We start from the raw sequence: 11,216 nt of genomic DNA, 5'->3' as shown, positions 1-11,216 counted from the left end.
TGTTAATTAAATAGCTATTATCACTTGTAATCAGTAAAATAGCACGCGCCTGAAGAGAATAAAGCTGTATGTGCAAACATTTAATCAACGCTGTGATATCAGAAAGAGCCGCCGACAAGAAATGTTGCCACTTTAACACCATTCCCCAAAAAGATTCGAGGTCTTAATAAAAATGGAAAAAATTAGCCAGGGCCCTTCTTCTAAGATCTTCTACAAGTTTTTGAAATTGTGAATTAGTTTGTACTTTTAAAATAATTATATTTTATATTGGAGACCTTTCAAGCATGCAGCGTATTTATTATTGTTTGGGAAAATACTATTTTACTCTATCCACCATTTCAAGGTCACAAGTACGGTGATTAATTCGCCCTCAAATGGATTTTGAATTGTTTCGATTGCGTTATTAGTGCGGCGAGTAATATTGTCATTCTAGTACATGAATATATGCACACTATAGTGTGCTATTTTTAGAATACGCTACACAAGATAAGACGTTTCTGGTATAAATTATTAAAATCTTGCAATTGTAAAATGCACTTTATTTTGCTTATAGCAAAGCTAAGTTAATACATATGTACATACATATGTACACACTTGTTTATGATTATTTTTCCAACATTTCTTAGTTAATTAGGAGGGCAAAATATTTACCCTCCAAAGGCATTCAGTGAATTGTAGCAAATTTCGCCACTTGTTCTTTCATGTGTAATTTATAACGTTGTGTGAAAATGTAAATATTTGCACGACACAACAAAACAACTTGTTCGTATCTTTGTTTGGTCGTTTCGTTCATTCAGCCTTTGACGTTTACATAACTGGTGTGAGATTAGAAACACAACCTACATATAAGAAAACAACGACGCCAGCAAAGAAAAAAAAGAAAGTGTGGGCTTCTACTCCCAGTCCCCTCATTCAATAGACGTCCATTTCATAAGTCTATGCATACTTTGTGCCCGCTCTCATTCATATGTACATGCATACGTCTTGTATATTGTGATTGCCGGTAGGTTTGCTTAGACTTATCAGTTCAATGAACGGCGCCACCCCGCCACGTTCTTATGGGGTGGAGCACGGAATTGCACGCAAATTTGATTTGCGTTCCGCTATTTCTTGAGTTTTGATTTGTTTTGACTGCTTTAAATTTCTATATTTGTTCGATTTCTGGCATTTAGCTAATTTTGCTGGCGTCTAAATAAACTTATAGCGCCAAAACAAAAAAAAAAGTAAAATAAGATATTTAATTATATTTCATATGCCACGCGGCGCAAATTCTTTTGCGTAGTTCTTACTATTTTTAATCTGGCGTTAACGCAATGGTTAAGTGCATGTATATGTATGTAAATACGTAGTACATGTGTATGTATGTACTTATATAGGTTTTTTTTTATACTTTTCGAATGACCACCTGTCGGGCATAATGCCAGTTTTGCTCTCTTTTACGCTTTGATTTTGTTTATTTTTAAAAATGCAATTTTACTATAATTAACAGAAAACGCTGGCGTCCGGCTTGCTTTTGTCAAATTGGCCTTTTTGGTGTTTTAGAAATTTCGTATTTATGGCCACAGGCAAAAAAAAATGGAATCGTGATGGGTGGATAGTATTAAATTGACATTTAAAATGCGCCTTAAACATTTTACTGGAAATTCCATTTTAATAGTTGAAAATATTTTCATGCGTACTGCAATTTACAAACGGATATGTATTACGCCATTTCCTTATCAGTCACTTCAATTCTTTTCCTGATACCCAAGCATGTTACCGAATTCGATTTATGTATCTTATCTCTTCTGATGAATGAATTTCTGTAATTTGGCTTGTTTTTATTTTTTAATAGAGTTAATATAAATATATTTAGGGCAGTTTGCACAGTGGAGAATTAACTCTCATTCAACTTCCGAACGAGAGTTTAATTGTTGATTACTGGGACAGTTATCTTCACTATACATCAAAGCGAGCAGCCGGGTCAAAGTTTCATCATCAGTTTAATTGTCTTTGAAAACGACCCTTAGCACCATAGGCGAAAGCGACATATGCGTATCGTTGTTGTTGTTGCAACAGCATACAAATTCCCCAAAGAGTTTTTGGGTAGTATTGCTGGAGTGACAGTCCTTGGCCAGGTATAATTCTGGGTCGTTCCGGTTACGTAAAACCGACTGTCGTGGGAACGTATGCGTCTCGTAGTTAGTCCGGGCACACAAACTTAGATAAAGTGTTTTTTTTTTTTTTAATTTTGACTATGGTCAAAATTTAATAAAGCTGTATTTAGATTTTGGGAGCAGCAGAGACAGATTTTTGAGTAGCAGAAGAGATAGTCAGCCTCACGAAAGTGCTTTTCTATTTCCCACGAAGCATTAGTTATTAGAATTATTATATGTACATATTTTTGTATGTACGGTTTAGTTTTAATTATATTAATATTTTTAGTTTAAATTTTAATTTTCTAATAACAGAAATCATTAACATTTTCTTCTACCTTCTGAAATTTCAGTCTTCATCCCAGTCTGCCAGCAGTGTCTTCACAACAGCCACACCGGACCGTGTTGTGTCACGCTCTGCTACAATGATGGCCGTCTTTGGAATTGCGATCTCCTCATTTAGTCTTAAGCAGATGTTGGCCAGCAGTGGTGCTAATAAGTCTTCCGAGGCTGCCCTTACTCTACGCAAACTTTAAATGAAAATATGCATAAGATGGCACTTCGTTTAAAAATTATTATCAATTTGATGCAAAAGCGAAAGAGATACGGAGGGGATTGATGTATAGAAGAGAGGCAAACAATATAAGTTTCGAGTGATGTGAAGCGAGAATGCCTGAAAGGATGTACGATTAACATCTTACACGTACGAATATTGCATTGGAGGCATGAAATTGGTAAAATAATGGATGTGGAGGAAGAAATACACAGGGACATCAACTCAAGGCCAAACTGCAGTGCAGTAATAAGCAAAATAAACATTTGAAAATAGCAAAAAAAAAAGAAGAAAATTTTAAGTGTTTAAGTTGTGCAAAATTATCAATACTTGAGATGCAGATGCTGGTTGAAAATTTTATATAATTGTGGTAACAGCAGCGAATTTACATGAGAGTGCATGTTTAGGCAAACGTTTTACAACGTTTATAATAACGCTAGGTTATACCTATGTATGTATACTATATAATATTCATCGTTTTAACTATTCAGCTATGATTAATTTTTGAATTATAGTCGTTTAGTATTCATCGTAATCATCTATGCGTACAACGTCCTTAAAATCAATTAGTTTCTAGTTGTATATAATTTCTAAATGTTAATGCACTACACATACATACATACATACATACATACATTTAATTTTATAGTATAATCTAGTTGTAGGTGATAATTTTGACGCGATTGGCAAACACGATCAAAATTCAAAATTTTACTTTAACGCATTATATGGACCGCATACATTAATTTTGGACGCACTCTCCAAGTACATTTGCCGCTCCGCACTTATCGAATTGAAAGCAGCAATTGCCTGTAAATTTCATCAATGGAAATACTTATAACAACATAGCACGCCATAAAGTAAACGCCAATAAAACCAATAAACTCTCAAGTGATGTTTCCAAGATTAGTATAATTAACTAAATTAAATGTTAATTGTACATGCAAGATTGGAAATTTAAAAATTTGTTAAAAATGTTATGTGTCGTCGCGGCAAGTGAAATTTGTACGGTAGCAAGTTTTTATGCCATTTGACACTCATAAACTATGTGATACTACTGCAATCGTCTTGCGGCTTCACGCATGGCAAAAATACATTTATATAATAAAAAGCCAGCACATGTCCAAAAGCTGAGGCAAATACATGTATATTTTGTAAATTTAATTTATTTTGTTTTATTACAATTGCACTCAAGCACATACTACATATTTGTATAGCTTCAGCCGTATACGTGCAAATACAAATTTTTATGCTTTTTTAACGATTATATATTTTTCTTTAACAAAAGAATACAATATGTTACGAATGTCTAACAAACCTGTTTTAAAAGAGATAGAAAAGGCGATTTATAAATTGCAGAATTTTGCAAAATTTTCGCGACGTTGAACGAGCGTATTCTAAAAATAATTGCAATAAACTGTAGTTATATTGATGATGATAACTTGAACGAAATACATAATATACATATTTTTGTTTAAAGTTGCTTAAAATTTGTCTTTTTACTGAAAGCTATTCTGAAATGGGCATGGGGGTATGGCTCGACCCTATTAAGCTGGAATTTCAGGGTACTATTTTATATATATATAAGGAAAATTTGAAAGTTGGGGGGGCTCCAGCACCCCCCTGCCCCTACCTGGCTACGCCCATGCATGTGTTCGTTGGCTAGAGGTGGAAAGATGAGCTCTTTACCCTTTATATTAGAACTGCTGCAGTTAACGTAAAATTAAATCGAAAGTGCGCTTCTTTCCCAGTGTTCTTGTTTATCAAATAATGTAACTTCCGCTTCCTTTTATACAGTCAAAACCAGCTGTTTTATATGCCACAAATCACATCCACTTTAGCAGGTACTCGAACCAATCGCAGTTTCCTTTTCACAGCATTAGCTTTGTTCCTTACGCTTTCCGCGCTGCTCCGGTAATTAGAGCGTAAAAAAAATTACTCTCACAAGTGTCGAAAATGTGACAAAAGTGTCCAGAGCGTAAGGAACGAAAAAAACCACATTTCGTGCCCGGAATCAACATATCAGCTCTAAATAATGATTTTACGTGTATTTATCTTATATGGCTAATAAAATTACAAAATACATAACTTCATTTTCTGAAAATTCTGTGATATTTTCCAATTTTGTTTTTATAAAATTTGCTTTCGGATTTAAACCACAACAGCTGTTATTTCAAATTGCCTTTTTGCACAGGGGCTGTTTCGTGCACAAAGAAGAAGAAATTTACGATCCAAAAGTGGATCTCTACCAATTTTTCTAGCGTGAGGAACGCTTTCTGGGCAGTTTAGGGCACCCGCGGGCTCGCGTGGAACAAACCTATTTTGTTCCGCAGGTCGACGTTTTTTATTTTCTTCCATTTCATAATGCAGCCAGATCTTTATTTTAGAAAGACAATAAGATATTTGCTGCAGATTTTGTTTTATTTAACGATTTATTAATATGGATTTATTTCTTTAATTTTGGAAATATACTTGAATTGAAGATCAGTCGAAAAAGAAATATTATAATATAATACTACATATTAGGTTCTTTCCCTAACAATCCGGACCGGATCCGGTAGAATAAGCGAAAAGTTTGCTCTCAAAAATGGAACATAATCCAGAAGTACGGGAGCGCAAAAACCCACATTTCGTGCCCAGAATTTGGGAAACATTTGACGCTTGATCCATTTTTACCCGGCGAAAAAGTCCGGGTTGCTTCGGGCAAAAAGAAAAAGACACTTACGATCCAATACATTCCAATTTTCGCTCTCTATTATACGGGAATGATTTCTGGGCTATTTTGGGCACCCGTGGGATCCTGCGTTGCGTACTGGAAAGAACCCATTATGTAGTGCCCATGAACCAATTAGAATTGTGTAGTTGGATCATGTGTAGTGCCCATGCTAAAAAATTAATGTTTTCATATGGCAGCGTTGTTTTCCAACTACGTCAGCAGACCTGCCAACTTCGCTCAAACCGTAGCATTTGTGGCCCTATTTTAATTTAAATGGCTCAAATAAAACTATTTCAATATATTTTTGTGAAATCCTTTGCGTGTACTTCTTTTTCACAAGAAAAATTTTATAATTTGTATAGTATATTCAACTGATTTGTCTGTTTTAGGAATGTGTTTCTAATTTTAATGGCAAATGGAAAAAATTAAAACGAATGCACCTTTTTTGGCATTTTTTATCCTCAATATGGTACTTCATTGCTAATTGAGTTGGCAGCCTTGCATGTCAGTTGGTCTGAAATTCGCCGACAAGAATAAATAAAAGAACGAAAACAGTGAAGAAAATTGTAAAATTTCTGTTCAAAACCATTTCTTATCTAAATTATCGACTGGAATCAAGTAGACGAATGATCAAATAAACGTTTGAAAAAAAGCAGTGTAATTTTTTAGGCTAATTTAGAAAATTGGGTTTGCATTGCAAGTGCCTGTTGGCGACGTTGACGTTGGCGTTAGCGTTGCAGGGTGACAGAGCGATTGGAAAACCAGATCAACAAAGACATCGCCGACGTTGACAGCATTTCTGCTCTGCGCGTAAAACTCGTAAAACCATGGGGATCAACGTCAGCAGACAAGCTATTCTATCCGAGAATGAACTATTGCAACGCTTTGTTGGACGTACCCATATTCTACAAGATGACGCGTCATACTGGAATGCACTATTGAACTATCATATCACAATGCCAGAGGATAGGTAAGTGTGAAGAGCTGACGTGTGAACGCCACCCCCTCGAACCACACCCACGTCCTAATAAACGTTTCTTTGCTTGTTTTACAGTCAAGATCAGTTAAGTTTGGACTCACGTCTTGAGGCACTCTGCCAATCGTTCATAAGTAACAATCTTAAAACAGGCAACTTTGGCTCACTGGTATCTGTGTTTCTTGAAAGAGCCGCTGAGTTACTTTCTTTGTCTGATAAAGAAAGCAACCTGCACATATGGCAAACATTCAATGCCCTGTTTATAATACGTTCGTTAGTTAAGTACATCATTGAGACTGGGTCCGAGTTTCAGCTTTTGCAACACTTCGAAGCGATACCTAATGAAGAGTTATTGCGGGCAGAAGAAGGCGCAGCGAACACTGGCGCACATGCTGACTGTACTACAATCGCTGTTGAGGCCACCGAGGATGGCGCTGCTGGTAGCGTGCTCGCAAAGGCAGCAGTAATTGTTGATGGCGCGAAGTTTGAGTCTTTCATCGACGCGCTTGTAAATCTGATTGTGGTGATTCCAGTCAAGTAAAAGAGATCGGATAAAAGTTAGGCTTAATTTTTCTAACACCATTTTTGTCTTTTTAGGGAGTTCACATATCACTTGCATTTGGAGGCAGTGAATACTTTCATCACTCTTCTCTCCGTACACTTATTCACCGAGCAACCCACAGAGAAATTAATAATTTTTAGGTAACTTTTTAAGGTATTTGACTTTAATTGGCATGGATTTATTTAATTCCTTTTCCAGAACTATATACAAATGCCAGCATGCAAATGTGCTTGTATCCGCACTATTGCATTATGTTGCGCGTATGGTTGAAGTACCACATACCATGTTTGGCTCTTCATCTTCTGGTTCATTCGTTTTTGGTATCGCTGAGTCGTTGCTTTCTATTTTCACCTTCCGCAAACAACAGGATGTACTGAAAGCAACTGGCGCTACTGGCGCTGAACTTTCGCAACAATTTCGTGAACACTATCCACTTGCAAATCAAAGTCTTCTACTGATTCTTATACTAACAAATCACTGTACCACTAAAGATAATCCATATCGCGCTAGCTTATTTGGCTGCGCTGATTCGAAAGATTCGCCGAAGGAAGGCGCTTCTTTCCAGATCGACTTCACCTCCGTTTACGAGACTTTATGTCGTATTGTGACTATCGACCAAGCCACATTGTTGTTATATCTCTTGCTACATCGAAATGAACGTTTCTACCGCTTTGTAATGGCGCAGAATGACCTAGAGAATTTGGTGATACCTATATTGCAGACATTGTACCATGCTCCGGATAGTACTTCGCATCACATCTACATGTCACTAATCGTCCTGCTAATACTTAGTGAGGATGATGGATTCAACAAGAATGTGCATAATATAGTGAGTGCAAATCCATTAGCTCAATTAAAAAAATATTTTACTTACATTCGTCTCTATTTTAGATGCTTAAAAATATCCATTGGTACACAGAGCGCACCATATCGGAGATATCGCTGGGTGGTCTTCTAATCCTGGTTGTCATACGCACTATTCAATATAATATGTTGAAAATGCGTGATAAATATTTGCATACAAACTGTCTGGCGGCGCTGGCGAATATGTCTGGGCAGTTTCGCGCATTACATCCATATGTAGCGCAAAGACTTATATCCCTTTTTGAAACATTAGCGCGTAAGCACACGCGTCTCGATGCGCAGCTGAAAGAACCTGTTAATAATGGAGTTTTCGTGAACGTTAACACCACGCCTGAGGATATGCTACAAGATCTCACAGTGTTAGAAGAGGTGTTACGAATGGTTTTAGAGATACTTAACTCTTGTCTATCCAATCAGTTGGTTTACTGCCCAAATCTGGTCTACACTTTACTATATAAACGAAGTGTTTTCGAAAGTTTCCGCAGTCATCACGCGTTTCAAGATATAATACAGAACATAGATATGGTAATGAATAGAGTGAGAGAGAGAGAGATACTAAAAATTTTAGAAATATTACCATTTTCTNTAGCGCGTAAGCACACGCGTCTCGATGCGCAGCTGAAAGAACCTGTTAATAATGGAGTTTTCGTGAACGTTAACACCACGCCTGAGGATATGCTACAAGATCTCACAGTGTTAGAAGAGGTGTTACGGATGGTTTTAGAGATACTTAACTCTTGTCTATCCAATCAATTGGTTTACTGCCCTAATCTGGTCTACACTTTACTATATAAACGAAGTGTTTTCGAAAGTTTCCGCAGCCATCACGCGTTTCAAGATATAATACAGAACATAGATATGGTAATGAATAGAGAGAGAGAGAGAGAGATGCTAAACATTTTAGAAATATTGCCATTTTCACATTGCTTACGAAAATTTTTGTACTCTTTTTAGGTTGTAGGATTCTTTTCCTCGCGTCTGCAGCGAGTTCAGGAGCAGCGTGGAGAACTGGGCGTAAACGAGGTGTTTGAGGTGATATCTAAAGGTGCCAGTCAATGGTCGAGTGACCGGCTTAGGGTAAGTATTTTGTCAAGCCATTTATTTAGCAAAATGTTTGTTTATTAAATTTCTTGTAATACAGAAATTCCCTGACTTGAAATTCAAATATGTTGAGGAAGATGCGCCTGAGGAGTTTTTCATTCCGTACGTATGGACATTGGTATGCAAATACGGTTGCGTGCATTTTAGTTCGGAAAGTATTAAAGGTGTGACCACGGATATACAATGCTAATACAATACGACAATAGATGAAATTAACACTAAGCAGCAACAACACATACAGTACACCGACTTTTTGAAGTTTGGGTTTTGTAGAAGTGAGATGCAATTGGTAGTAATAATGGCGCTGATAGTATTGTAACGAAGATATCTATCAGCTTAGTGTGTAATATATTAGCCTTAGAGGAATCATATATATTTTTCATTTCTGCCAACTTCTTAAGCGTCAAAACATACACGCTGACGCGACAATTACAAAAATACATATGTATGTGCTTATCACGTAGGAAAAAAGAAGTTTGTAAGAAAATATCTTCGCATGGGGGTGTATTAGAAATACAACAATTTACTTTTAAGTATTTTTATGATAAATGTTGCTGATTTTTTATGTTACAGCTTTACATATTTTCTCTCCTATAAATTAAAATCGACCCAATGAATGATTGAATTAATAAATTTTGGATATGCGCGCAATATAGACGATAATTTTAAATTGCTCTTTCATCTATACGAAAACTACTACTTATAAATTAAATTATAGATCTTGGGGGCGTTATACAAAATTTGAAATATTAATTAGAAAACTATTACATCTAAATTAAATTAAATTAAAGCAATTCGATTGTACGAATGAACAACTGAGCTGTAAAACGCCCCAAACAGTTGCAAAAATTAGCAATAAATGAAATATTTCAAAATTCAAAGTGAAAGTCAGATGTAAACGACAGCGAGCACGAGGCAAAGCATAATATGGATGAACTCGGTGATAAGTTCATGGCATCGGATTTTCTGATTTTTGCAATTGGGCTTAGTAAAAAATTTGAACAAGTGAAAAAAAAACAAATAGAATCTATATATACCTTGAAACTTGATATTTACATTCTATGTATGTTGAAGATTATAGATTATATATACAATATTATAAATACATTTAAACAGATAAATTCATGAAAAACTAAAATTATACGATTTTATTCTGGAGTAAAAAGTTATATAGTTCATATATACATACAGAATATGTGCAAATATTAAGCAGATAAACCATGCTGTGCACGGGCACTATGTGCATATATGTATATGTTTATCCACATATATGTATGTATGTATGCAGATAAAAAATGAAACAAATGTTCAATAAAAAATAAACGTGTTTATGTCGTGTGCTATTTGTTAAAATTAAAAAGTGGCAATTAATTTTAAATTAAAAATGTAAGGCAAACTTTATATTAAAATTAAAACAATTATTAAAATAACTAATACCGATAATAAAAAAGATGCTATATACAAATGCAATCGTTAATTAATTTGTTATATTTTCCTTTGAGTGCTGTTATCGCCAATTCCATGTGTACAAATCGTTCCCATAATAAAACAGGCAAACAAAAACAAATTGGGAAAAATTGTTTTTGTTGTGCTTTATAATTTTTGGGAATATTTGTTCACATGGAATTGGCAATCGGAATGACTCGGTCGAGTCTATCTAGTTTACGTAGGGAAGATGTTGAGTCTGTGGCACCACCCTGAACGAAGTAATGCTAGGGTGCATTTAATCCCTCTTCGATATCGATAGGCGACGGTCGACCACCTAGTAGCATGTTGTCTTTGCGAGTACTGAGACTCGTCCTGACGGCATCGCTGTGGAAATTTCTTGAGTGCCGCTCTGTGTCCAACGGATATTCTATGTACAGCTCGATGTGGAGCCTCCAGTTGTGTAGGTGCCGTCTCACTTGTTGGGCGAGCGGATCGTTTTGAAGCAAAGCATTTTTGGGATGGTTTCTTCGATTATGTCCCACGATGAATTCCGGCTCCGCTGGCTTGGCTATGTTGTTCGAATGGACACCGACGCTCCAGCTTTGAAAGTATGTATTCAACTCAGAGCACGCTGATGTTAGCAGAGCACAGATGTACTTGACATTTGAAAAAAAGGATTTTCCGGTTAAAAGCTTGACATTTTTTTTCCTGCGAATGGTTTGTACTCTTGCTACAGATGTACGCAGATTAAGCATTTTAAGCTTTCTGTACGTTTAAAATTCGGCTGGCACAAACTAAAAGCTCTCTCTGGAGAACACTGCCTTATGTTTGAATACACATCCGCGATTGTTAGAGAGAGCTTTTACTATGCGCATGCCTAT

General features: G+C 36.0%; 1 protein-coding gene across 1 annotated transcript; it reads left to right on the top strand.

Moving 5' to 3' along the window:
* The first annotated feature begins 5,873 nt into the window (after window positions 1-5,873).
* On the top strand, window positions 5,874-10,203 carry LOC108376492 (dymeclin). The gene is made up of 7 exons (XM_017632716.1): window positions 5,874-6,374; window positions 6,459-6,917; window positions 6,978-7,082; window positions 7,141-7,771; window positions 7,834-8,331; window positions 8,761-8,883; window positions 8,948-10,203. Exons 1-7 carry the CDS (start codon window positions 6,232-6,234, stop codon window positions 9,095-9,097), a joined length of 2,109 nt encoding a protein of 702 aa, XP_017488205.1. The 5' UTR covers window positions 5,874-6,231; the 3' UTR covers window positions 9,098-10,203.
* Window positions 10,204-11,216: the final 1,013 nt, after the last annotated feature.

Source organism: Rhagoletis zephyria, unplaced genomic scaffold, assembly GCF_001687245.7.
Source record: "Rhagoletis zephyria isolate East Lansing unplaced genomic scaffold, Rhagoletis_zephyria_1.1 Rzeph_scaffold_10538, whole genome shotgun sequence".
In the NCBI taxonomy this organism is placed as follows: Eukaryota; Metazoa; Arthropoda; class Insecta; order Diptera; family Tephritidae; genus Rhagoletis; species Rhagoletis zephyria.
Note: the sequence above shows the minus strand (reverse complement) of the source record. Positions and strands in the feature narration are given on the sequence as shown.